The sequence below is a fragment of the Callospermophilus lateralis genome, chromosome 6 (assembly GCF_048772815.1).
Source record: "Callospermophilus lateralis isolate mCalLat2 chromosome 6, mCalLat2.hap1, whole genome shotgun sequence".
Lineage (NCBI taxonomy): Eukaryota > Metazoa > Chordata > Mammalia > Rodentia > Sciuridae > Callospermophilus > Callospermophilus lateralis.
In genome coordinates this window covers 54714048-54741456 of record NC_135310.1, presented here as the reverse complement: position 1 = coordinate 54741456, position 27409 = coordinate 54714048, and the positions used below count along the sequence as shown (strand labels likewise).

The following is a 27409-nucleotide window of genomic DNA, read 5'->3' as shown; positions in this document are numbered from 1 at the left end:
TGTGAGGCACTGGGTTCAATTCTTAGCACCACATATAAATAAATAAAATAAAGGTCCATTGACAACTAAAAAATATTTAAAAAAAAAAAACCTTTAGCATGAACAGAATTGAGGTTACAATTTCCAGATCCTGTTTTCATAAGGAAATTCTTTTATCTCTACTTTTTATTTTCCTCTTCTTCCTTTTCTAAAGTGGACAAATCTACACAAGCTTCAAGCATAAGAATGAAGATCGCATCTTATGCAAAGAACAGATTAGAACAAACCTGATTATCCACATGATCTCTTGGAGCAGAGCTTCCCACTTACCCTGGACCACCTGCCTACCTCAGAAGTATTATGTGGGTGTGAGAAAGAAACTTGAATCTTTTTTGAGTTATTGTATTTGGGGATCTGTTTGTTATAATAGCTTAGCCTGTGCCCTACTACCAGAGTTGACCTCTTAGAAGAAGGAACATTTGAACTAAAACCTAAATGGCAAGAATAAACAAGACATAAAAAGAAAAGAAAATGCATTTTACATAAAGAAAAATGACCCAAAGGAGAAAAGGACACAAGGAGTGAATGGTGAAGATGATGTTGGAAGAAGGTTAATCAGAACCAGATCACATAAGGGTTTGAGGGCTAGGTTAAGAAAGTTTTATTTCAAGTATGATGGGAAACCACTGGAGAATTTTACTGCTTGTCATAATTGGGCTTATGTTTTAAAAATATCACTCTGGCTACTCTGTAGTAAATCAACTGAAGTGGCAGGTTAAATGCAGAGACTAATAAGGAAACTATTGCAGTAATCCAAGGGAACTCATTTTAATGCTCAAACTAGGGCGGTGGTAAAGAAGACAGAGAAAAGACAAATTCTTGAAATGTTTTAGATGTATCAACAACGCAAAGGATGATTAGATGTAAGGGAATGCAAGAAAGAGTGGGATAAAATTTGCCTTTGGGTTTGAGCAACTGCTATGTAATGAGATGATTGCTGTGTGAAGGGGAAACCATCAAGAGGCAAAGTGGAGGCAGAGAGGTCAGTCAGGGAGCTTCAGTTGAGGACATTTGGGTTTTAGTTTTTTGGTTTTGTTTTGTTTATAGGAAGGAAGCAGATTTTGTTTTGAAAAGGAACAACTTTTTTTAGTCACATTAGCTTCTATATGCTCATTTGGCATTTGAGTAGTCAGGTAGGCAAGTGTTCCAAAAGCTTGGACTAGATGAGGTAGGTCATCTAGGGAGAAAGTGTACATTGAGAAGAGCACAGAGGTGAAGCCAAGAGCACTGCAGCACGGAGAAGAAAATCCACGTATAGGAAGAAACCCAAAAAGGGAAAAGTGTCACAAGAACCTGGAGAATTATTTCAGGAAAGAAGATGTAGGGCTGGGGGTACAGCTCAGTGGTAGAATACTGGAAAGAGCATTCTCAGTAGTAGAGCCTGGTATTTGTGAGACCTTGATTCCACCTCCACCTGGTCTCCCCACACACAAAAGGAAAGTACAAGTCTTTTTTGGTTTTGTTTTTTTTGGTACAGGGGATTGAACCATCAGAGGTACTTAACCACTAAGCCACATCACCAGCCCTTTTTATGTTTTGAGACAGGATCTCACTAAATTGCTTAGGGCCTCACTAAATTGCTGAGGCTGGCTTTGAACTCTCAATCCTCCTGCCTCACCCTCCCAGGCACTAGGATTACAGGAGTGAGCCACCACGCTTGGCTAAGTACAGGTAATTGTACAACAAGCTACTGAAAGACTGAATATACTCAAGCTGAAGCTTGAGGATCAGGCCAGCCCTGAACAACTTAGCAGACCCTGTCTCAAAATAAAATTAAAAAAAAAAGCTGGGTGTGGTGGCACATACCTGTAATCCCAGTAACTCAGGAGGTTAAGACAGGATAAACAAAGTTCAAGGCCAGTCTCAGTAATTTAGTAAAACCCTGAGCAATTAAGTGAAACTCTGTCTCTAATAAAATATTAAAAAGGGCTGGGGGGGGCTGGGGTTGTGGCTCTGCAGTAGAACACTTGCATAGCATGTGTAAGGCACTGGGTTTGATTCTCAGCACCAAATTTAAATAAATAAAATAAAGATCCATTGACATCTTAAAAAAAAAAAAAAAAAAGGCTGGGGATGTGGTTCGGTGGATAAGTACCCCTGGGTTTAATCCCTGGTACCAAGGGGGAAAAAAAATTTTTTTTTTTAAAGAGCTGGGGCCAGGTGTGATGGCAAGTTCACAAACCACCTCAGCAACTTAGCAAAGCCCTAAGTAACTTAGTGAGACCCTGTATCAAAAGAAAAAATGAAAAAAGGGCTCAGGATGTAGCTATTCCAAGGTTCAATCCTCTAGTACCCACCTTGTCAAAGAAAAAAGAGCTGGGGATGTAGCTCAGTCTTAGAGTGCCTGCCTAGCTTGGATGAGACCCTTTGTTCAATACCCAGTACCATACAAGCACACACAAAAAGACTGAATAAATGACAATTGAGACCAACCATTGAACCACTGGGTTTAGCAAGATGTGGACCCTGAGAAGCGGCTTTTTGGTCAAGTCCTAGAGATAAAATTCTACTTGGAGGATTTAAAGAAGCAATGAGGTAGAAATTGCAAGTGTGGACTTGTCTTTTATATCTTTCAGGGAATTTTACTGTTAAGGGGAGCAGAGAAATTGGGTTACAACTCAAGAGAAGAGTGGAGTCAGGTAAGGAGTTTCTAAAGTTGAGTTGGAATAAAGCTGGAGATGTGGCTCAGTCATAAAGTGTGTACTCAGCATGTGGGAGGTCCTGGGGTCAATTCCTAGCATACACACACACACACACACACACACACACACACACACAAGGTTGAGATTCTATTAGGAATGATTACTAAAAAGAGTATGGGGAGTGGTGTCTTAAGAAGACCTGCAAGATCAAATGCTGCTCAATAAGTATTTTTTTTTTTTTTTTTTTAATGGGGGAAAAAGGACACTCTAATGGGAAGAGGTTGATGAGAAAGGAAACCAGTTTAGGAATGATAAATATGTTTTAGACATGTTGAGTTCAGTGAAATATTTAAGTTAAGATTAACTAACTTAATAATAAGTACAAGAGCTGGCCATGATTGGCATGCCAGTAATCCCAGCAACTCAGGAGGCTGAAACAGGAGGATTACCAAGTTCAACACCAGCCTCAGCAATTTAGGGAGGCCCTAAGCAATTTAGCAAGACTCTGTATCAAAATAAAAAATTAAAAGGGCTGTAGATGTACTTCAATGGTAAAGCACCCCTGGGATCAATCCCCAGTACCAAAGGAAAAAAAAAATACAAGGGATTTTGAGCTTCAAGACAATAATGATGCCTAAGAAAAATTATATATTTTACAAATGATCAATTTATAGACACTATTTTAAATTATCCTATATCAAATTCACAAGGATTTACCTTGCCAAGATTCTTGGCACTTTTATATTGACTTAAATTGCATTGGGAAAAGCATAATAGTAATTGAAAAGCAACTAATTATAAGCAATTATAAGCCAAATTATGTTTATACCACAATTAGTGTTTGAGGTGGTTTAGTAGGCAGATTCTTCATTTCAATAAGCAACCATCAAATAATTGAATAGCTTGTAAAATAGAAATACTCCTTTTATCTTTATTCCAAGCTTAACAATTACATCCTCTTTTAATTATTATTATAATAAAATAAGTAACATTTTATTATCTTTTGTTCCAATCCCCAATTTGAGTTGGATGCTTTTAAAAACATGGCACAAGTTTCATGGTGACTGGTCTTGTTCTTGTAAGACAAGTACCATCTTGCAGGGTATCTACAGTAGGAACTCCCACCATGCCATTTTCAGTGGATTTTTCATGCTGATATTATCTTATTTCACTTTGAGGAAAGTTTTTCATTACGAATAATAGGAGTAAGTTACTTTGTCTTATGACAATGGTAGTTTTTATGTCAAGGTGGTTTTTACTCCAGTATTTCCAAGTCATAAATAACTTCGTTACAATTTTGCCATCTCGGGTTAAACGTAAGTATACTTCATACTACTTTTAAAGTATAAAGTAGACTTTACAGCTACTTTATACTTTACATTGATTAGTGATATATTAGAGCGATGGTTCTTTAAATTGCCTCAAGTGATAGCTCTGGAATCTGTTACATCAATAACTGCGCCGCAAATTTGGGGGATTAGGAGGACACCCTTTCAATCAGTTCATCAGTTTAAGAAACATATTATCAAATAGCCTCAGATTATATTTAACAAACCTAGAAATCTAGAAGTAGTTTTGCTGAATAAATTCCCGACCAGTTCAAGGGCGGCTGTTGGGTTCGGCCAACTCCAAGGCTCGCCTAGTCACATGGTGAGAGATAGGTACAGGAGCCCTCCAAGGCTGGACGCCACGTTGCTTTTTCCCCTTTTGAAAAGGAGACAACGCTTCTGGCTATTGTGTAAACGGGTCGAGAATTACATTCATTTGCACGTCAGATAACGCGGGAGCTGAATAAAAGCGCCTTCTAATTCGACCCCTGGCACCTTCTATGTCACGAACAAATGCTGACTTTTAATGCTTGATTGCGTTCGCCTCAAGGAAACACACTTTAAAGAACGGCCAATTACCTCAGCAGTCGCGGCAAACTGCACAGAATCAAAACCACCAGCCAACCTAGCACAGGCCACCACCCCAGTCAAACCCGCCAACACCCCTAAGGACGCCCCCATGTTCTCTGCTAACAAGTTTTAGGAAGGGCTGGACAGCCTTTCCTCACTCCGTTCCCGCTCTCCCCACCCACTCTGAATTCAACCCCAGTTCCTGGTCCCCAGTCGGACAACGCCGCGGAGGATCCGGCTCAGGGGACTGTGATAGTTCCATCTGCAGCGCAGCTGGTAGTTCCCAGCGCTCCCTATCGGCCCAACGCCAGCCAGCCGCTGCTCAGCCACTAGTGAGTGACAGCGAGCTGCTCCTATGAGTCGTGGGGGCGGGACTATGCGTCATTTCCTGGCCTTTCGGAGACCCGCCGTATATAAGGTCTGCACTCACGCAGCGCTCTCGCTTACACAGTATGGCCGGCGACATTAGCTAGCGCTCGCTCAACTCTCTGTAACGGGAAAGCAGCGGACTACAAGAGACTGAACTGTATCTGCCTCTATTTCCAACAGACTCACATTCAACTTTCGCTCACACACACAAAGCCGGGAAAATTTTATTAATCCTTTTTTTAAAAAATTTAATATAAAATTATAGCAAAAAAAAGGAACCTGAACTTTAGTAACAGCTGAAACAATCCGCAGCGGCGGCGGCAGCGGCGGGAGAAGAGATTTAATTTAGTTGATTTTCTGTGGTTGTTGGTTGTTCGCAGTCTCACGGTGATGGAAGCTGCACATTTTTTCGAAGGGACCGAGAAGCTGCTGGAGGTTTGGTTCTCCCGGCAGCAACCCGACGCAAACCAAGGATCTGGGGATCTTCGCACTATCCCGAGGTAGGTGCCTGTGGCGCTCTCCCGCAGATCCGGGCCCGAGGGTCGTCTCTGCTTTCAAAGCACCAGACCCCTAGCCCCTGCCGGATACCCGCAGCCTTCAGGTGGGGCCGAGGCCGCGAGCAGGGGTCGTTTCGACCGCCGTGGAGGGCGCGGAGTCTTGTGGGGAAGCAGCGCGTCCACGCGAGGCGGGAACCGGCTTCTCCCGTTGCCCGGCAGGCACTGCCCTGGGGGAGGGGAGGAGGCCGGCATGGCCGCGTGCTCAGGTAAAGTACCCGGCCGCGCGTGCGGGGCGACGCCGCGCGGCGTGGTTTTGCGGCCCATGCCTCTTCCACACTCTTGTCGTTTGTTGGCGGTATGGGCCCTGAAAGGTGGCGGGCGCCTGGGTGGGAGGCTGCGCGGGCTCCCTGGGGCAGGTGTGGCTGCGCTGGCTCTGGCGCTAATTCGGGTGTGCCCGCCTCGGGTAGGGGCGGAGGGAGCGAGCGGGACTCTTTTTTTTCCTTCTGTCCCTGGGCGCCTGGAGGAAGGGGCCCTCTGGCCTTGGTGGAGGGGTTGGCGAGCAGGCCTCCCGCCGCGGTCTCGGCGGACAACGTGTGGCGCTAGGGCGGGGGGGATTGGGCGGGAGCCGCCGTGTCGCAGAGGCTGGGCCCCACCGCCGTCCTAACGTGCTCTATGGCAGAGCGTTTTCAGGGCAGTGGGTGGGTTGTGATAATGTTGGGGAAGCCACTGGAGACGCCGTGGATTCGCCAAGGGTTGCCCCCTGGTCTCTTGACCTTGGGTTGTGTAACCTGTTACTGAGACGGCAGGAACCGGGAGACCGCAGTAGATTGAGGAGAGGTGCAGGGGTGGAGAGGTCTGTCCACATTTGCGGGGTAGAAGCTTGTCTGTCCCAGGACATAATACCTTTAATGCTTAAGGAAAGGAATGGGGCCCCACTGGCACCACGGGAGGTCAAGTGCGAGAGAGCCGAGCTGGTCGCGCGGTAGTGCCCTTTTTGTAGTTTTGCTGTGGAAATGGAAGCACAGATAAATGCACAGGCGATGTTGAGGATGCATGGGCCCTGCTCCTGGCGGCGTTCACACCAGTAGCAACCCGACGCCCTCCTAGGCTCCTCCGCGGTTTCCCGGCGCGTTAGAGAGGCCAGGGTGGCGGTGTGGCGGAGAAACCGGCGTGTCCCGCTTCATTGAGATGCGGCGGCCAATGAGCTCCTGGGCTCCTCCGAGAGCCTGGCCCCAGGGTGTGGGCCAATGGGCGTTTTAGGAATGTTGGCTGCGCTTGCAGCCGTCCCTTGACAAAAAGCAACTGGAGAAGAGAATCCAGGCGGACACGTGCTGCTGAGACTTTAAGGCACACTGGGAAACGCAGTTCTTGAACGTTTCCACTGTAGGGGAAAAATTCTTGGTTACTAAAATGCCACGGGCCTTATTTTTCAAGCTTCGTGTGACATGGCATATGTGCCAGGCCCAGTTCAAAAGAAACATTTAAAAAATATGTGTGTGTGTGTGTGTGTGTGTGTGTGTGTGTGTATGGAAGAGGTTGCTTTTTTCCAAAATAACCACGGCGAAGCTTATTTTTAGAGGTAGGAAAACTTGTTTGTGATAGGCATTTGGAAAAATTATTGGCATCAGCATTATCACCTAGAAAATCTTGGCAAGAACAGGCCTCGAAAATAATAAAAATTATGTTGGTGTAGTTATTCACATATTTGAAGCCTTAAATAATTTGTAACACACGTTCTTAATAAAGAGTTTTGTTCTCTTCACATTGTAAGGCAAAAAATGCCAGAATTTGTGCTTGGATTCTTTTAGTAAAGTGTTTCCTGAGTGAAGGAGAAGGAGAAAGGCTTTTTACAAGGCAGCCCGTTTTCTTTAAATGTTTAAGAACCACTTTTACATGGTACTTACTACATCTGAAATACTTTTACTGCTTCAGTGTAACTCAAAATGATGGCAAAAGTTAAGCCTTTAAAGACAGAATATTCTGGGTTTTGCCTTTTTTTTTTTTTAAGATTTCATAACTTGGTGCCATTGTGGGCATTTAACATTCGTTGAACTACTATTGGAAATCTACCACAAATCGGATGCTTTAGATAAGGCAAATTAAGTAATAACTGAAAAATATCTGTGGTAACTAAGACATCTATTGGTTGCCTTTGTGGGAACATTTTTTAGTAGCCAGTCAAGCTAAGGATGCACTGGTTGGGCTTTAAGGTAGAAAAGTATCTGAAAAATTATGAATAGATATCGCCTAAAATCAATGGCTTAGCAAGAGAGGAATCATTGAAGGGAGACTGGTCTTTGAGGAGTTGGGGTGCAGGCCCCAGAAAAAACCCCTAGAAGAATTATCTGTCAGAAGAACATACATAATGAAGTGGCTTAAGTTCATGGCCTCTGGATTTGAATTCTAACTGCATTAAATAGTGTGAATCCTTTCCTCATCTTTAAAATGGAGACAATAATGGAATACCTTGAGGTAGAGTGAGGATTAAATAGGTTAATGTTTTCTACAGTAAAACATTACCTTTGTTTTAGATTTCTTAAGGACAAAAATCTTCTTTTAGAGCAACCAAGGCAAGAGAAGAAAGCATGATACCAAGTTGTAATGAAAAAGATACACTTGAAAGATGCCTTAGCAATTTGATGTGCAGCAGTTACTTTTATTCAAAGAGGAAAAATAGTCACTGGAGAGTTTTAGACTGCTTTGTACATTCATCCTTCCGCAGAATACTCTTAATAGATTGTGTTTATTAAATGGTTAAAAAAAATCGAAAACCAGAAAGTCCTTGCTTGTCCTTGACCCATCCTGCTGCCCTCGATGTCCATTTAAAGGTGAATAGAAAAAAGGTCATTGCTAAAAGATTAACAGTCTGGGTTAAAGTAAACAAGTCTATTTATGAAATATATTAAACATAATAATATAGAAATGATTAAGAGATTGAGAAGGCTAAGGTGTCTAAGGAACATTTTGTTAGATGCCTAAGACATTAAAAAGATAAGGGTATTATGGAAATTTTATCTAGAAAAATGCCTTTCCAAAAATGATACAAGTAGATTAAAAAACCTAAAATAGTCCTAATAATTGTTATTACATACGCTGAAGTAGTCATTAATCATCTTACAAAGAAAACTAGACCCAGATGGTTTCACTGGAATATTATACCCAAGGAAGAAAAGATTATAACCTTTTCACACATTTTCCCAGGATGTAAATCATTTTGTGGTCAGCGTTATTTTTATAACATGACTTGACAAGATGTGAAGGACTGGGACAATCATTCTCTGACAGGATAGAAAAGGGTACACAGCCCATGTGGAACGCGGAGCCGCATGCTAGTACTTTCTCCACCACTGAGCTCCACCCCCAAATCTGGCGATTTTTTAAAAAAGTTAAATATCTGTCATGAATCCATCTAGTCAAAGATAACAAATATGTCTCCATACAAAGACTTCTACGTGAATGTTCTTGGTAGCTTTGTTTATAATAGACCCCAAAGAGGAAGCAAATGTCTATTAAAACAGGCAAATGGGTGAGCAAATTATTTTATGTCCGTACAGTAGAATTCTACCCAGACATTTAAAAATGAGCCATTGATAAGCAAGAACATGTATGATAATGTAAAAGTAATTAACACTGATTAAAAGAAGCTAGACAGAAGTACATATTTAAACACTAAAAAGTGCAAACTCATCTGATAGAAGACAGATCCATGTTTGCTTGAGGATGGAGTAAAGGGAGAGGTGTATTATGAAGGAGCATGAGGGGCTTTTGGAGATAAATTCCTGACCGATGAGCATGGTACTGGAGATTGAACCCAGAGCCTTGAGCATCATTTTTTTTTTTTGGTATGGTATCTCTCTGAGAAGAAGAGAAAATAATAAAGAGAAAATATCAATAGGCTTCGTCTTGCATTGTATGTAAGACATGCCAAAGTCTGGAAGACACACCCCTCAAGATTATTATTTAACTTCCATAATCAGATCTTTAGTTCACCTGGGATTGATTTGTGGATAAGGGAATAGGAAGCGCTTGAAACAAAATTTGTGTATTCCCAGCTTTAAAGGCAAATCAAGCTGGAAACTTCTTCCTGAATTTTATTTATTTTTTTCCTAAATAGTTCTTACCCTCTTAGAGGGTAATTCATCTTGAGTGTAATTCAAAAGAATTACATAGTAATGAGAAGTTTTTGTGCTAAATTTCTCAAATGAGAAGAGAGATATGTGGGGTTTTTGTTTGTTTTAACAAAAGAAATGCTTAGCTGGTATAGTTAGGTTAAAGAGTATTAACGTTTGTTGAGCAGCAACTAGACATATCCAGATGATCTGTGGGTTTAAAAAAACTTTATAAGAAATGGGAACTTGAGCAGGGTGAAAATATTGAGGAAGAAGTCTGTTAGAAAATTTTTGATGAGAAAACAGTTTAGGGCTGGGGATGTGGCTCAAGCAGTAGCGCGCTTGCCTGGCATGCGTGCGGCCCGGGTTCGATCCTCAGCACCACATACAAACAAAAATGTTGTGTCTGCCGAACACTAAATAAAATAAAATTAAATTAAAAAAAAAAGAAAACAGTTTAATTTTTTTTCAGGATTATAAAATCCTTCTTGCTTTTAAATTGTTAATAGACCTCAAGCTATTCATGGTAAGGAGGTTGAGTTTAGCTGGGAAATTCTAGTGGAGGTGAAGAGAATAAATGTTTTAATAATTTTGGGAGTGTTAGAGGTGTTTTTAGTTTCATGAAAATATGAAAACTAGAATCTTGTGTTGAAAGTCATTTAGAATTGGTAGGATAACCTGCTACTCTTTGCAAATTTTGTAAACTATAAAACAAAATTTTCAGTAAAGGTGGTAAATCACACCTCAGCATTAACCTTCTCTGAACTCATGCCTTATTTAATTACATAATTGCACAATGTTGGAGTTTTAGTCATTTACACTGAAAGAATTTACAGCCTATTGCCAAAAAACCTTTTAGTGTAAATGTTTTGGAGCTGAAAAGCTTCCTATTGAAGAACTGTGCTTCTCATTGCATTCCTCGTCATTTAAAAAAAAAAATTTAATCGTGTTTTTAAAACCACTTGTCTTTTAAAGGAGCAAATGTTGAAAGTATTAACAAATGGAGAAAGTGGTAGTAAATACACTGATAAAAGGCTTAAACTTGGTAAAATCATGAGATAGCTTATTACTGTGATTATAGTTAGCAGTGTAATGTTCTGGATTTGTTTCCTTAAACAAAAGGGGGGGAGGCTTACTTTAAACAGTTATGAGTAAATTAAACTCTAAAACTAGCTGTTTTTACTTTAGGAAGTAATTGAATCACCTGGAAGCTTCTTTTAAGGATACAGTTCAGTAGTAATTATACTTAATATTGTACAACAGGTCTCTGGAACTGTAGTTCATCTTGTAAAATGAGATTCTGTGCAAAGATTTCTCAGTATCCATAGGAAATTGATTTTAGCACACACAAATTCTCATGCCAAAACCCATGGAGTCAATTATATATATAAAAGTCCTGGTATAAAATGGTGCGATATGGGGTTGGGGCTGTGGCTCAATGGTTGAGCACTTGCCTCTCATGTGTGAGGCACTGGGTTTGATCCTTGGCACCACATACAATCAATAAATCAATCGATAAATGAATAAACTGTGTCCATCTACAACTAAAAAAAATATATATATATATTTAAATGGTGCGATATTTGCATATGACCTGTGCACATCCTCCCAGAGATACTTTAAAGATTTCTAGATTACTTATACCTAATATAATGTAAATGCTACGTAGAGTTATACTATGTTATGACAAAAAATAAAGATTTGTGTGTTTAGTAGAGACAATTTCCAATATTTCCCCACCTGCATTTGGTCTCAATCCTCAGATACATAGGGCCAGCTGTACTCATTAAACATTAATTATCATGCCCCTCAGCCCTTGTCAACCAGCTTTCTACTTTCTACTGTCATGATTTTGACTACTCTAGATAATTCATATGGGTAGAATCATAATAGTATTTGAATTTTGTGACTGGATCATAGCATAATGTTCTCAATTCATTCATTTTATAGCATGGGGCAGAAATTCATCTTTTTAAAGCCTGCATGATCTATTGTATACATGTACCACATTTGGGCTACTTCTTCCTCTTGGCTATTGTGATTAATGCTGCTATGAACATGGAAGTACAACCATGACTATCTTCTAGGTCTTGCTTTCAATGGTTCTCGTTATGTACCAAGAGGTAGAATTGCTAAATGATTTTGGGCATCTTTTCATATACTTGTTAGCCATTTGTATATCTTAGGAGAATTGTTGCATCCTTTGCTCCACCCCCACCCCACCCCTTGTAGTGCTGGGTATCAAACCCAGGGTCTTGCACATGCTAGGCAAGCACCACACTACTGAGCCACAGCTTCAGCCCCTTTGTTGATTTTATTTAAAAAAAATTTACAGCAAACAGTCCACCTGGTTAGATCAGGCATCAAGATTAACCCAACATCTGTGGGTTATGTTATGGATTTCAATATCAGTTTAGTTATGAAAGCCTTTGTCATATTATCCATATTGGTTCCCTTAGTATACCATTCTGGAGCTGAGAAGGTAGTCTGCCCCATATTTCAGTTTTCATAGCTTCAGTGTGCTATGAAAGGTCAGATCCATGAAAAACATCTAGGGGTGTTCATATAAAATTTTATGGGAGCCAGAGGAATAGCTAAGTGGTGGAACATTTGACTTAAATGTGGAAGGTCCTCGTTTGAGCCTGGAGGTGGGGGGACTTTTTGGGGATCACTTTATTCAGCTTTTTCCAGTCTTCTAAAGTGGCTTTAGTGTCTCCACTCTGCAATACATTGCCTGTGACTGTGTTCTTCTGGGACCAAGTAGAGAAAGGAGAAGGAAGAGGAGGAAGGAGATAAGTAACAGGGATCTCAATGGTGCTCTTTGTTCTTGGGACCACTGTTGTTTTAAAAAAGATTCTCCTAGGCTGGGGTTGTAGCTCAGTGATAGAGCACTTGCCTAGCACATGAGAGATACTGGGTTCCATCCTCAGCACCACATACACATAAATGAATAAAGGTATTGTGTCCATCTACAACTGAAAATATATATTTTAAAAATTGTTCTCCCTTATAGTTGATAGTTGTAGGTATTTTCCTAGCCACCACAGCTACTATAGGACTTCATGGGTGCAAGGAGAGGAAAAAATGGAGGGGGGAGCCAAACCAAAAAAGATGGGATTTCCCCACATTATCTGATCCAAAAGGGCTCCCTTGTTTGCAGACCGTAACTAAAAGGCCTGTTTTGGAACTTTTTGTTTTCACCAAGTAAGTTCAGAGTTTCTGGATGCCTGAAACCAGGCCAACATATATCAAATGGGAAAGAAAGCAAAAAACAGGACTGCTGATTCAGTAGCATTTTGATTTTCTTCTTCAGTTCACCTGTTAACATTTTACTTCGATGTCTTGCATTCTGTCCAGGGTTGTGTTGCTTTGTTTTGAGGTGTTAGGACTCAGCTTCCTGAGTAGCTGTGACCAAAAACACATGCGATTGCACCTGGATCTGTCCCAGGGTTTTTAGTTTAGTAAAAGACCATGTATTGTACTTCCATCTTGGCAAAACCTGAATGCACTTTTACTTGTTCATTGTTAGTAAAACAAGTGTAGCTTAGTGGTGGAATACTTGTCAAATCATTTCTCATCTAATAATGCTGCTTTTCAGATAGGTTTTTTCATTCTTAAGAGAAAGAAAGTAATTGCTTTGAACACTTCAGTTGGATGGATAATCAAGAAGCAAGAAAGGTGAAAGAGAACTAAAGAGGTCAATACAATGCTGCTATACGTGAACATAAGAAAGGTTAAAAAAACAGTTGAAAATTTCAGCACATTGTTTTATCACGTTTCTATGGGGACAATAAGTGTGCTTTTGTAAATAAAGTTTTATTGGAACCTAGCCACACCATTCATATTTATATACTGTCTTTGGCTATTTTCTCCCTATAAGGGCAGAGCTGAGTAGTTTAAACATAGACGGTCAATTTTGCCTTGCAAAATTCACTCTCTAACTTTTTACAGAAAGTTTGCTGACTCCTGTTTTAGAGGAAGTTTTCACTGTCCTGCTTTCTGTTCATAGAAATAATGGGAAAGACAAGTGTTTTCTGCAATCGGCAGAGGCATTTTCTTTCTTTTTTTAAATATTAGTTTTAGGTGGACACAATATCTTTATGTTACATTTATGTGGTGTTGAGGATCAAACCCAGTGCTCGTGCATGCTAGGCAAGCACTCTACCACTGAGCCACGACTCCAGCCCAACATTTTCAAAATTATGTAAACTGTTTTTGCAATGATGTTTAGTAATTCTTGGTATCGTAAATTTTAAACAGTGGTTCAATAAATTATACTAATAGTTACAAAGCTGTTTGAAGAGGCATGATAATTTTGGAATGTTTTCATATAGGACCACAAAATACTGATTTGGTAATTGAAAATTATTATACACAATTCTTGGGTGCTTATAAAACAAAGAAATATGGATAAAATGCTTTCTGGTTTGAATTACTTTTTCTGTTTTTAAAGAGCACTTCTTCATATCATTGTTTCTTAGCTGGGGGTAATATGTTATCCACGAGACTTTTGGCAATATTCAGAGGCAATTTTTGTTATCAGACACTGTTCCGGCCCTGGCACCACATTAAAAAGAAAATAAATGAAGATATTTTGTTCATCTACTAGATAGATAGATAGATAGATAAAACTGGGGGAGATGAGGATGCAGGGCACCTGTAATTCCAGCAACTTGAAAGACTGAGACAGGAGGATCACAAGTTCTGAGGCAGCCTCAATAACTTTAGTGAGCAACTTAGTATCTCAAAGTAAATAGTGGCTCAGTGGTATAGCATCCCTTGGTTAAATCCCCAGTATCAAATATTTTTTAATATGTCCTAAGATGATAATAAGTGATCCCAAAGAAACAGATGTTCTTTATTAACAATGTAAATAGATTGAATGATCTTAGTCACTGTGATTGAAAAGCAACACTTAAGTAGCATGTCAAATTTTTTTCCTTGAGGCATAAATAAAAATGGATTTTGGAGTGTTTATGAAGGACAGAAGTAAGGTACCTGTTCAATAAAAGTTTAAATTACACCCCCTCCCCCCACTTTTTTTTTTTTTTTAATGTAGAAAGGTATTGTTATCTGTTGGTATCCATGGGCATTGATTTTTTAGAATGCTCCAGAATACCAAAGTCTACAGATGCTCAAGTTACTTTATGTAAAATGGCATAATATTTTCATAAAATCTGCTATTGGCACTTTTAAAAAAAAGACCAAGCCAGAGATAATTTCAAGGATTGCCACAAAACGGGAAGGTTGTATCTTTCCCTAAGGTCTGGGTTGATTTGTTCTCCCCTCCCCCATTTCCCTCTTTTCCTCAGCCCTTGATTATTACTTTTTACATTAAAGCATATTTTTTGTAGAATTGGGATACTTGCTGTGGGTCTTTAACTTGTACATTGTGAGCTTTTGAATTACAAATAAGAAGTTCAAATCTACTGCTAGACTTAAGCAGATTTTACTTTTTTTAAATTTTGGCTCTGAGCTCCAACCCAGCCTTTTTGTTATTTTTATTTTGGGATAGGTCCTTGCTAAGTTGCCTCAAATTTTAAATCTTCCTGCCTCAGCCTCCCTGATGGCTGGGGATTACATGCAAGTGCTTCTAGACTTGACTGACTGCCAATTTGATGGCAAGAGATACTAGCTACACAGTATAGTGTATAAGTATAAGAGTACCAGATTGGGGCTGGGGATGTGGCTCAAGTGATAGCGCGCTGGCCTGGCATGCGTGTGGCCCGGGTTCGATCCTCAGCACCACATACAAACAAAGATGTTGTGTCCACCAATAACTAAAAAGTAAATATTAAAAACCTCTCTCTCTCTCTCCCTCACTCTCTCTTAAAAAAAAAAAAAAAAAAAAAAGAGTACCAGATTGCTCCATCATTCAGATTTTTAAATCTCTGCTTATTTGATGATATATGTATATATGTCTTCCTGGGGATTGAACCCAGGAGTGTACTACCACTGAGCTGTGTATCCCCATCCCTTTTTATTTTTGAGGCAAAGGTCTCACTAAGTTGCCAAGGCTGACTGAAATTTACCATCCTCTTGCCTCAACCTCCTAAGTAACTGGGGTTACAGGCACATGCCACTGTACCTGTCATGCTTATTTTTAGTACTGACAATTGGAACCAGGGCTTTATGCATTCCAAGCAAACACTCTACCACTGAGCCATACCCTAACCCAGATGATGCTCTTTTAAAAAATGTGAGTTTGAGGGGCTAGGGTTGTGGCTCAGTGGTATTACACTAGCCTAGCATGTATGGGGCACTGGGTTTGATTCTCAGCACTGCGTATGAATAAATAAAAGATTCATCAACAGCTAATGAATTTTTTTTAAATGTGAGTTTCACAAAATATCAGATTTTAACTTGAATTTCTTTAACCATAATGAATTAGTGAATTCCTTGGTTTGTGAGCCTTTGAATTTCCTAAGTGGCTTATTCGCATTTTTGCTCATTTTTCTTTTAGTAATTTGTAGTCATAAACAATAGGTCAAGTGGGAGAGCATTTATGAATAGGCAAGTACTATTAACTAATCGTATTTTTTGTTGTTAAATAATAGATCTGAATGGGATATACTTTTGAAGGATGTGCAATGTTCAATCATAAGTGTGACAAAAACTGACAAGCAGGAAGCTTATGTACTCAGGTAAGTTCCTATAGAACAGGTGTTAACTAGCCATTTTCGGTTCTAATCATAAATTTATGTGAAATATCATTGTTCCTCTCAGTCTCGGTTGTATGATAATTTTCACCATGGTTGTAAAATTTTATGGTATAAAATAAAGTTAGTAATCCTGGTGTTTCTAAGCAGATTTTGAAACTTATAGCTCTTCAAGCTGGTTGCCATCTTTGCATTATAGTAATTATAAGTATCTTGACTAGTTTATATTGTGATGGGCCTTGGATTAAACAAGGTATGTAAGGTCTCTACTTATGTTTGGAGTATTCAGGTATTTATCAGAATACTTTTCTATATCTATCTAGTAAAAAGAAATATTGGGATGGTTGCAGAAATAGGATGTGAGAATAAGTAATGCAACATATGTATTTAGTAAATAAGTTTAAATAATTTAGGCATATACTAGTGACAGTTTTTAGACTACTGTTTATAGTTAGCCATCTGGAGCCAGAAGAGAGAATGAGCAAGCCAGGCATGGTGGTGCAGGCCTGTAATCTCAGTGGCTCAGGGCATGGTGACAAGAGGATCACAAATTCAAGGCCAGCCTCAGTAACTTATCCAGGCCCAAAGCAACTTAATGAGGCCCTGTCTCAAGCTGGCCATAGTGGCATATGCCTGTAATCCCAGTGGCATGGGAGGCTGAAGCAAGAGGACTATGAGTTCAAAGCTAATCTCAGAAATGGTGAGGCGCTAAGCAACTCAATGAGACCCTGTCTCTAAATAAAATACAAAAAGGGCTGGGGGGCTGGGGCTGGGGCTCAGTGGTAGAACACTCCCCTAGCGGGTGTGAGGCCCTGGTTTTGATCCTCAGCATCACATTAAAAAAATAAGGTATTGTGTACAACTACGACTAAAAAGTAATATTTTTTAAAAGGGAGATGTGCTGAGCATGTGGCTCAGTGGTCAAGTGACAGAGCTCAATCCTCAGTACCAAAAAAAAAAAAAGAGAGAGAAGGGGAGAGATCCTCTCTCAAATTATAAAACCAAAAAAGGGCTAGGGAATATAGCTCAGTAGTAGTGCCCAGATTAAATTGGAGGGAAGTGGGGGAAGAAAGCAAGAATGGATCCTATCCCAAAAAGATGTAGAAAGATCTTTCATTCTTAGATGCTAGTGTTCCTAGGATACTTATGAATAGAAGAGGAAGGTGGCTATGTATAATGAGCTAATTCAATGAAGATTCTAGAATCTTAAACTCTTTTTTTTGTTGTTGTTTTAATAACAGAAGGAAAGACTTCTCTTCTGTAGTACATTATTTGCTTCCTTTGAATACTGACATTTTAATGTACTAGCCAAAAATCAGAAATGATGATGTAGTAATAGGTTAATTATATCACCAGTAGTACATAAAAATCTCATAATAACCCTTTGACTTTTTTCAATTACAGTGAGAGTAGCATGTTTGTCTCCAAGAGACGTTTCATTTTGAAGACATGTGGTACCACCCTCTTGCTGAAAGCACTGGTTCCCCTGTTGAAGCTTGCTAGGGATTACAGTGGGTTTGACTCAATTCAAGTAAGTATTCAGAAACATTATTTAAGCCTTAAAATAGAGACTATACTAGTGTCACTTCATTAGCTAATTTGAAGAGTGAATATTGCTGACTTTTGATTGGCAAAATAGTTGAATTGTTTCAGAAGTTCTTAGTATCCATCTGTGTCCTCTCTTTTTTTCCCCCAAGAGCTTCTTTTATTCTCGTAAGAATTTCATGAAGCCTTCTCATCAAGGATACCCACACCGGAATTTCCAGGAAGAAATAGAATTTCTTAATGCAATTTTCCCAAGTAAGTTCAAATAGAATTTAAACATTTTTCCTGTTGAACTTAGAGGGTGTGACCTTTCAGAGATTTTTTTTTCTTTTAATATATGAGAGGATGTACATATAGTCCTGTATACATACTCTTCATTATTTCTTCGCAATTTAGCATACTTGGATGTTTTATCTGTACAATAGTGGTTTGGGTTTTTTTTGGGGGGGGGTTGTTCGGTTGGTTGGTTTTTGTTTGTTTGTTTTTTAATCTGAGATAGGATCTCACTAAGTCATCAGAGTGGCCTTAAACTTGGATCCTCTTGCCTGACACACAGCTAATGGTAACCTTTATAATAGCTTATATTATTGAAAATATGCAGAATTTGCCAGACGTGGTTGTACATTCCTGAAATCCTGGTGACTGCGAAGGCTGATAGAGGAGGATCATAAGTTCAAAGCCAGCTTCAGCAACTTAGGGGAGATTCTTTCTCAAAAAGTAAGAAAAAAGAGCTGGGGATATGGTTCAGTGGTTGAATGCCCTGGGGTTAAATATCAGATGAGTTAGTAGATAACTTATTTCAAATTTTGTGTTGTGTGTGTGCTCTTGTAAAAATAACTGCATCTCAAATCAGTGCTGTTGAAACAGCAGAATAAGGAAACCATGGAAGCTTTGACACTGGCATGTGCCTGTAGTTTCAGTCACTAAGGAAATTGAGGCAAGAAGATTACTTTAGCCCAGGAGTTCAAGATCAGCCTGGGAAATATAAATATAGCAAGACTTTCTCTATTATAATAAAAAAGAAAGAAAATCATGGAATTGAATGCCTGTTTCCTGGTTTCTAAGTTTTCACTTACAGAGGTTAGGGAACTAAGGTTACCTAATTCCAGTACCCTGACTTGCTAAGTGAGACTGAAAACCTAGGATAATTTGATAACTTCACATAGTCTCCCAGAGGCATGATTATTAAAAAGAAAATAAGGGATCTGAGAATGTATCAACCTATCACATCTAATAGGAAACACTACTAGGCTGTTATCAGAGAGTGGTAGGTATTTAGTGCAAATAACTTTTAAGGGCTGATTATTGTTTGTATTTAATTGGGAAAGTAGATAACTGGTGACCAAATTCCATTTTCTGTAGGAGTTTTAAGGGGAAGGTAAGCCATAGTTAACTATTTAAATCAACTCATTAGCCAAAGTGTACTTTGTTCAAAGACAGAAAAAAAAATGTGTTTGGGGTATTTTCTTTCTTTTTTTAAGGACAGGATGTGATGGGGTATGCAATCCTGTCTATCTTGGAATCTATCTACTTCAGTTACTCTTTTTGATGAAATTTCTTATAGGTGGCAAATAATATAATCTCACTTGTTAGATAGGTGATAATAAGCTATCATGTTAAAATGGGCTTATTTACATTCTCTCAACAGATGGAGCAGCATATTGTATGGGACGTATGAATTCTGACTGTTGGTATGTTTGATAAAATTTTGTGGATTTTTTTTTTTTTTTTTTTTTTTTTTGCTGTTGTCCATATAAGATTTATTTTAAACTACCACTTGCTGTTTTTAGGAACTATTTTTTACTTTCATACAGGTACTTGTATACTCTGGATTTCCCAGAGAGTCGGGTAATAAGTCAGCCAGATCAAACCCTGGAAATTTTGATGAGTGAGCTTGACCCAGCAGTTATGGACCAGTTCTACATGAAAGATGGTGTTACTGCAAAGGATGTCACTCGTGTAAGCATTTTTAATAAAAATTGTTGCTAGATTGTTCTGCTCTAATGCTGCATTTTTTATTTATCTCATTCTCTGTTTATTTTTCAATTTTATGTTTAATTTGGTCTTTGGTCTTTTCCAGGAGAGTGGAATTTGTGACCTGATACCAGGTTCTGTCATTGATGCCACACTGTTCAATCCTTGTGGGTATTCAATGAATGGAATGAAATCGGATGTAAGTAAATTACATCTTGCTATCTTGCTTCAATAATTATATTAAAATATTTTCCATTACTAATGCAAAGCTGTTTTCTCTAAGGGAACTTATTGGACTATTCACATCACTCCAGAACCAGAATTTTCTTATGTTAGCTTTGAAACAAACTTAAGTCAGACCTCTTATGATGACCTGATCAGGAAAGTTGTAGAAGTCTTCAAGCCAGGAAAATTTGTGACCACCTTGTTTGTTAATCAGGTAATTTGATTTCTTGTTGACAATAAATGTTTAAAAGGAAATGAAGATAATGAGGCCTGTTGTAAGATGTATTCTAAGATGGCACACATACTTAGTCACTCAGATATCCAGAGGTACTACTGTAGATCAGAAGCTTGTATTTCATTAACTTCTGTGTGTCCTTGTTTTATATCCAGCCCAATTGATGGGTTCCTCCCATCATGTTTATTTTCCTTATTGACAGGCCTAGTGGGGGACCATAAAATGTTCCACGCCCCCAAGCCCATTAGAAGAAAGGTAAACTAAATAAAATGCCAGTGTCATTAAGATAGAAGGATATTTATTGCATAACTTTTGTTTCAAAGTACCTACAGATTGGAGGCACTGATGATTATTTCAATTTTCCCCCCAGAGTTCTAAATGTCGCACAGTGCTGTCATCACCCCAGAAGATTGAAGGTTTTAAACGTCTTGATTGCCAGAGTGCTATGTTCAATGATTACAATTTCGTTTTTACCAGTTTTGCCAAGAAGCAGCAACAACAGCAGAGTTGATTAAGGAAAATGAAGAAAAAACGCAAAAAGAGAACACACATAGAAGGTGGTGGCTGCTTTATAGATGATGATACTGGGGGCCATGCTTTCCATAACCACCACCTTGTAGTTGCAGAAAGCCCTAGATGTAATGATAATGATAGTGTAATCATTTTGAAGTGTATGCATTATTATATCAAGGAGTTAGATATCTTGCATGAATGCTCTCTTCTGTGTTTAGATATTCTATGCCACTCTTGCTGTGAAATTGAAGTGCATGTAGAAAAAAACTTTTACTGTATGAAACTTTACAACACTTGTGAAAACAATTCAATTTGGTTTATGCACAGTGTAATATTTCTGCAGGTATCGTCCAAAATTCCCCACAGACAAGGCTTTCGTCCTCATTAGGTGTTGGCCTCAGCCTAACCATCTGGGACTGTTCTATTATATTGCTGCCAGAATTTTACATCCAATTACCTCCACTTTCTAGAACATATTCTCTACTAATGTTATTGAATCCAGTTTCTACTTCATACAGATGTTTTTTGCAACAGCAATTAAATTTTTCTTTCACAAGACAAGTCCTTAAAATGATTCTAGTTACTCATTTTGTGTATTTACTATTTTAATAATTGTTTCTGCATTTGTAGTCTTTTGATTTTTTTCCCTCAACCTGGTGTCTTCCCCTCCAGCCCCACAAATGAAGCAATAAACTTACACTGTGGGTTTATATACTAATCTTATATCCCAGGTGGGGAAAAGTCTCCGGGTTTAATTTTCTTTTAAGGGCATATTAATTTGGCCTCCTTTTTAATGGCATGGGCTCTTTTGGAAGGTAAGTGACAAAATTAAATATTTCTCACAAAAGAATTTTAAGCATCTCCAATATTGACTAGCAGGGAGGACATGTAGAGTTATAGATTTGGGTATGCTAACTAAACTGTACATCCCATGTTATGCTATGCTCTTTGATAAATGAGATTAGCTTCAAACAGAGTACCATGCCTTTACTAACTTGCTAAGTAGTGATCTAAAAGGATTTTTATCACTAAGTAGATAAGTAGGGAGATTTAGTATATAGGTTGTCCTGGATTCATTAAATCCTGTCAGCTTGGATCATCCACCTTAACTTTTACTTTTAGTAGTCATTGCCACTAATTTCCTTTAATAGTGTATTATAAACTTTGGTTCAAAGCAGATCAGTGGTTTTCCATCTTAAGACTTAAAAGTTATGTCATTGATTAACTTGTTCTGGCTTCATCTGTTTCCTTAATATCTTCCTCCTTCCATGGTATTCACAAGATAAAATGAATAACTGCCCCGAATGAAAATTGTATATGTTATTCAGATATTCCCATGTGTAGCAGAATGTATGGATGGATTTTTTAAGATTAAAATTCTAAAAATATTCAGTGAGAAATGACAAGTAATACAGGCTTTCAAGAGTTGTGATCTTTATATTTGCAAATACTGTGGTATTTAAGCAACTGAGAACAGCAAAATTGACTATATTTTGTATTTCTTGAACTCAATATTTTCTTGATTAATTTCCGGATTGATGCAATGATGCTTTGTTCCTTCCGTAGTTACAAACGAAAAGCATTTTTTCAGTGTTTCTCAACAAAATCTGCTTGGTTTGAAATCAAGTGGTTGGAACACTGTTTGACTTATATCTCAAGCATGCTGTTGATCGAATGTTTCATTGAGGAAGCTTTCAATCAACTCGATCTGTTTGATTCCTAATGAGCATAGCACGTAATGTTTTGACTTGCTCTGTTGTGAGAACCTATACTCAAGGGTGGATTTTGTTTTGGAGCAGTATCAGTGGATTGGTAATGTTTGTTGGCTTTGAGGTCTGATTTTTATTTAAAAAAAATTTTTTTTCTTTCCCCTAATAGTCTTAAGACTTCTAATGTTGAAAACTTGGCACAAATTTGTGTGGAACAAAGCCTATAAAAATGAAAACTGTAGATTGAATAGGATCTATCCTAGTGTGATAGAAGAGGGAAAATTTTGGTGCCATAATTTCTCTCTTCATTAGTGTTGACTTAAATCAGTTGAAATGTATTTCTGTATCACAATTTAAGCTTCAATAAAAGTTTGCTTACTTAATTGTCTAGTGATATTAAGAAAGTTTTCTGTTGATCTGTTTTATGTCTACTTGACCAAATACTATGGACCTTTTATAGTTAGGCTTTTAAACCATGGGGTGTAGGGGATATCATTGTTAAACTAGAGAAGATTTATAAGCTTGACCATTTTTTCATGGAGGTATATTTTGTGTTTTGTTCTATGTTTATTTAGTGGTGGTATTGGGGATCAAACCCAGGGCCACGTACTCTAGGCAAGCACTCTACCACTGAGCTATACCCCCAACCTCTCTCATTTTCTTGAATTGACAAAATTTCATTTCTAGTTTCCTGTCTCTAATTAACTGAAAATAGTTTTATGATAATTTATATATTCTGATCTTTTTCGGAATAAACTTAATGGAAATTTTGCTAAGTATTTTCTAATTTAAGAATAAAAACAAACCAGGCTTGGTACCTGTAGATCTATCTGGAAAGGTGAATCAGGAGGCTTGCTTGAGTTCAGGGCCAGCCTAGACAAAATAGCTTGAACCCTGTGTCTTAGAAAAATACTACATACTAATACTAATCTTAGAAAAGCAAAATACTACATTTGTGTGCAGTACCTGTTTAACCAGGTAAGTGAATCTTTATACTCAACAAGCAGTGTTGTTTTTAAAAAGAGGTTCCTATGTTTCTATCACAAGTACATATATGGAAATATTCTTAGAGACAAATTAACTAAAACCAGTTACTTTAATTTCTGGCTTCCCCACCACCACCACTACCAAACTTGTTGTTTTCATCCACCTTTTTCTTACTGTGAAAATGGAAGAGAGGGTTCTTCTCATTTGCATTTCATTTCTTCCTGCCTTCAAAGACTGTTTGAATTCTTCATATTTCTGTCTCTGATATTGAGTTGTGAGTTCTGCAGATATTATGTTGGTCAGTGTTAAAACATTTCCATTAGTTTTACTTCCCCAATCCCCCTACACCTTCCTTTACTTAAAACTTTCCCTTGTTTAATCATTACTAAGGTAATCTTTTATATCCAAAAATGGACATGTAAAAACAAACTTTCCAAAATTCTGCTGATGTACAATATTGAGGGCTGGAATAGAGCCAAGGTGTGGTGGGCACAGATAATATCAATGACTTGAGAGGTTGAGGCAGGAGGGTCACAAATTCAGGATCAACTTTAGATACTTGTACCAAAAAATAAAAAAGGACTGGGGATATAGCTGAGTGATAAAGTACCCATGGGTTCGATCCTGTTTGGGGTTCAGTAGGACCTGAACTCAAACTAACAAATGTTTACCGGTTTCTTCTTGGAGGATACTGAAAAACCTATGAATATGATGAACTTGATGCAAAGCCAAAGTTAGAGGCCTTTGACTTTTAGATAACAACTAAACTATTACAGGCACTTGTCAATGGATTTCTAGTACCCTGTTATTTGTCCTCAGGAGTCAAAAATAGATTGAGATTTGTAACATCTTTTATGGAACGTGTGTGTGTGGGGTTTGGTTTTGGGTTTTTGTGGGTTTTGAGGGAGGTGTTTTTGGTTTTGGCAGTACGGGGGTATTCTACCACTAAGCTACATCCTTTGACCTTTTATTTTTTATAATTTGAGACATGGCGTCACTAGGTTATCCAGGCTGGCTTTAAACATAAAAAGGAAACAGAACAGCAGTGATCCAATCCATTATATGCCAACATACTTTGTCATCATCCATCAATTCACTACATGCTCTTTGTAGATAAAATTTGTTTCAATTGACATAAAAATGGTAACTAAGATTTTGGTAAAAGGATATATCTTTTACCTTGCATCCTCTCAGGACAAGAAGATATCCAATACTCCCTTCCTAGGCAATTAAACACTATTAATTTCTTCACCCCTCACTCAATTAACTACTTCCTACTTTTATATCAAATATTCATGTTGCCTTTTCAAATTTGTCTTGGTACTTTGTATAATGCTTTACCTCAGCAAAAAAATCTGCTGAGTAATAAGTATTTCATTGTATGAATACACTCATGATTTGTTTCTTTTCCTTTTAGTGGATATTATTGCTTTCTAGCAAATATGAGTAAAGCTGCTATGAAACAGCACAAATTTTTTTTGTGGCTTCAATATGGGTAGTGATATCAATGTGATTTTCACCTACATTCTCTAATGATCATTTCTCTGTATCTTTGAATTTTAAGTGTTACACATTTTAACAATACAGTTGGCTGTGTTTATTACTCAGTTGTAGGTGTTCTTTATTTTGGATATAAGTTGCTTTCAGTTATTCTGCAAATATTTTTCCACTGTGTCTTGACTTTGTTCCTTATAGTATCTTAATGAGAAGTTATTTTTAATAGTCCTAATTTATGAATTTTGTAAATGGACCTTTTCTTTTTAAATAAATTTGCCTACCCCCAGATGTGGTAAAGGTGTTTGTTTCCTCATGATGTTTTAGTTCAAGTTTTTATATCTAGGTCTATGATCAATCACAAATGAAATTTGTATGTACTAGTAAATAGTGTTCGATTTTTCCCAAGTTATTCTAGCATCATTTGTTGAAATGACATTTTCATTCTCACTGAGCTACTTAGGCAACTTTGTAAAATTTCTGTTAACCATGTAAGTATAATATGTTTCTGGAATATATTTTCATTCATCAATCCACTATATCTGTGTGCCAATATCACTGATTTCTAAGTTTTTATTAACTCTTAAAAGTCAGGTGGTCTATTTTTCTTCTTTGTCAAGATTCCTTTGTTTATTATATTTCTGTGTAAATATTAAAATACGTCTATCAATTTGTATTCTAAAAAGCCTGGTGTGATTATGGTTAGTATTAGTTGAATCTATAGGTCAGTATATGGAAAACTGTTAATACTGAATCCTTCTAATCTATGATGCTATATTTCTCAAAGTTATTTTTTAAAAATATATTTTTATATGGTGCTGAAGCTCAAACCCAGTACCTCACGTGTGCAAGGTAAACACTCTTACCACTGAGCTGCAGCCCAAGCCCCTCTCAAGTTATTTTAAGTCATTTTTCTCAATAATTTTTGTTTGTTTTTTCCCCAGCAACTTGAAGTTGAGGCCAGAGAATGGCAAGCTCAAGGCCTCATCAACTTAATGAGACCCTGTGTCAAAATAAAGAAGGATTGGGTAGCTCAGCACCCCTGGCTTCCATCTCTAGTTCCCAAAAGAAAAAGACAGAGGGTCCTGATAAGTTGCTGAGGCTGGCTTTACAGTACCCCATCTTGGAATTTAAAAGAGGAAGGGGGTGTTGCTCAGTGATTGTGTCCCTGGTTTGCTCCCCTGTGCCAAAGGGAGAAGGACTGAAATAGACCTCCAAACATGGGGTACATAGCGGGTACTTCTGAGCCACAACCCCAGCGCCCCTGCCCCGACTATCTGGTTTTAGTTAATAGTTTTAATTGCTGTTGTCTCAAGAATTCCTCCTTTTTCGTAGCACATCTGCTTCTGGTGGCTTCAACCTATAGCTTTAGCATTTTATTGGTAAAGGATGTTGATGAAAACCCTCAAAGCCTGCAAAATAAATTGAATTTAAAATCAACCCAATTCTGTGGCTTTCCATAGATTATATATGCACATATAGTTATGTATAAAATAGCATATAGCAACATTAAAAGTTAGGGTACTGGTTAGGTATTGTGTTTAAACATACAACTAAGTACAACTACTTTTGAATATTCAGTTAAAAATAATGGGTATGGTGGACCATTCCTGTAATCCCTGGTACTCTGAAGGTGGAGGCAGGATCACAGATTTTTGGGTTTTGGTATTGGGTATAGAACCCAGGGGAGCTTAACCACTGAGCCATGTATCCCCAAGCCCAGCTTTATATTTTCTTCAGGAGATGATCTTACTGAGTTTCTTAGGGCCTCCATAAGTTGCTGAGACTGGCTTTATTTTATTATTTTTTTGAGAGAGAATTTTAATACTTATTTTTTAGTTTTTGGCAGACACAACATCTTTGTATGTGGTGCTGAGGATTGAACCTGGGCCTCATGCATGCCAGGCCTGCACGCTACCACTTTAGCCACATCCCCCAGCCCGAGACTGGCTTTAAACTCTAAAGCCTCCAGAGGCAAGAGGATTGCAAGTAAAAGCCAGCCCGGTGACTTAGCAAGATCCTGGCTCAAATAGCATGCTGGGGATATAGCTCAGTGGTAGAATATTTGTATAATGTGTACAAGGCCCTGCATTCAGTCCCCAGTACAACAACAAAAGATCTAGGACTGAGGAGTATTGGCTAGTGGCATCTTACAGTTGAGTCCCTTTCTAGAATTTGTTCTCAGCAAAAGATTTCCATATAGTGTGAACTTAAATATTGTTTCAAGTACTTGTAATAATTTGTGTTTGTGCTTGTGGTAGTTTTATTATTTTTGATACTGGGGATCAAACCCAGGGGCACTTTACCACCGAGCTACATTCCCCATCCCTTTTTATTTTTGACTTGGGGTTTTGCTAAGTGACGTTGCCTTGAATTTGGTAATTCTGTCTCAGCCTCCCAAACCGCTGGGATTACAGGAATGTGACACCGCACCTGGCTGGTTCTGGGGTCTTAGCCTAGAGATGCTACTACAATGGGGAGTCGATTTTTTACTTATGTTGCAGGGTGTTTATC

The 27409-nt window shown here is 38.3% G+C and overlaps 1 protein-coding gene across 2 annotated transcripts in view; it reads left to right on the top strand.

Annotated features, from left to right (window-relative positions):
- Positions 1 to 22797, top strand: part of Amd1 (adenosylmethionine decarboxylase 1) — a 530556-nt gene extending 507759 nt beyond the window's left edge. The window contains exons 1-9 of one of the 2 annotated variants that reach the window (XM_076858352.2): positions 5024 to 5448; positions 16112 to 16198; positions 17618 to 17744; positions 17911 to 18013; positions 19407 to 19449; positions 19573 to 19717; positions 19839 to 19931; positions 20016 to 20171; positions 20563 to 22797. In XM_076858352.2, the coding sequence (XP_076714467.1) occupies positions 5339 to 5448; positions 16112 to 16198; positions 17618 to 17744; positions 17911 to 18013; positions 19407 to 19449; positions 19573 to 19717; positions 19839 to 19931; positions 20016 to 20171; positions 20563 to 20703 (1005 nt within the window). In that variant the 5' untranslated portion in view covers positions 5024 to 5338 and the 3' untranslated portion in view covers positions 20704 to 22797. Of the gene's footprint in view, positions 1 to 5023; positions 5449 to 16111; positions 16199 to 17617; positions 17745 to 17910; positions 18014 to 19406; positions 19450 to 19572; positions 19718 to 19838; positions 19932 to 20015; positions 20172 to 20562 lie in introns of those variants that run through there. The other variant, XM_077109640.1, reaches the window with a different exon arrangement.
- The last annotated feature ends 4612 nt before the right edge of the window (positions 22798 to 27409 follow it).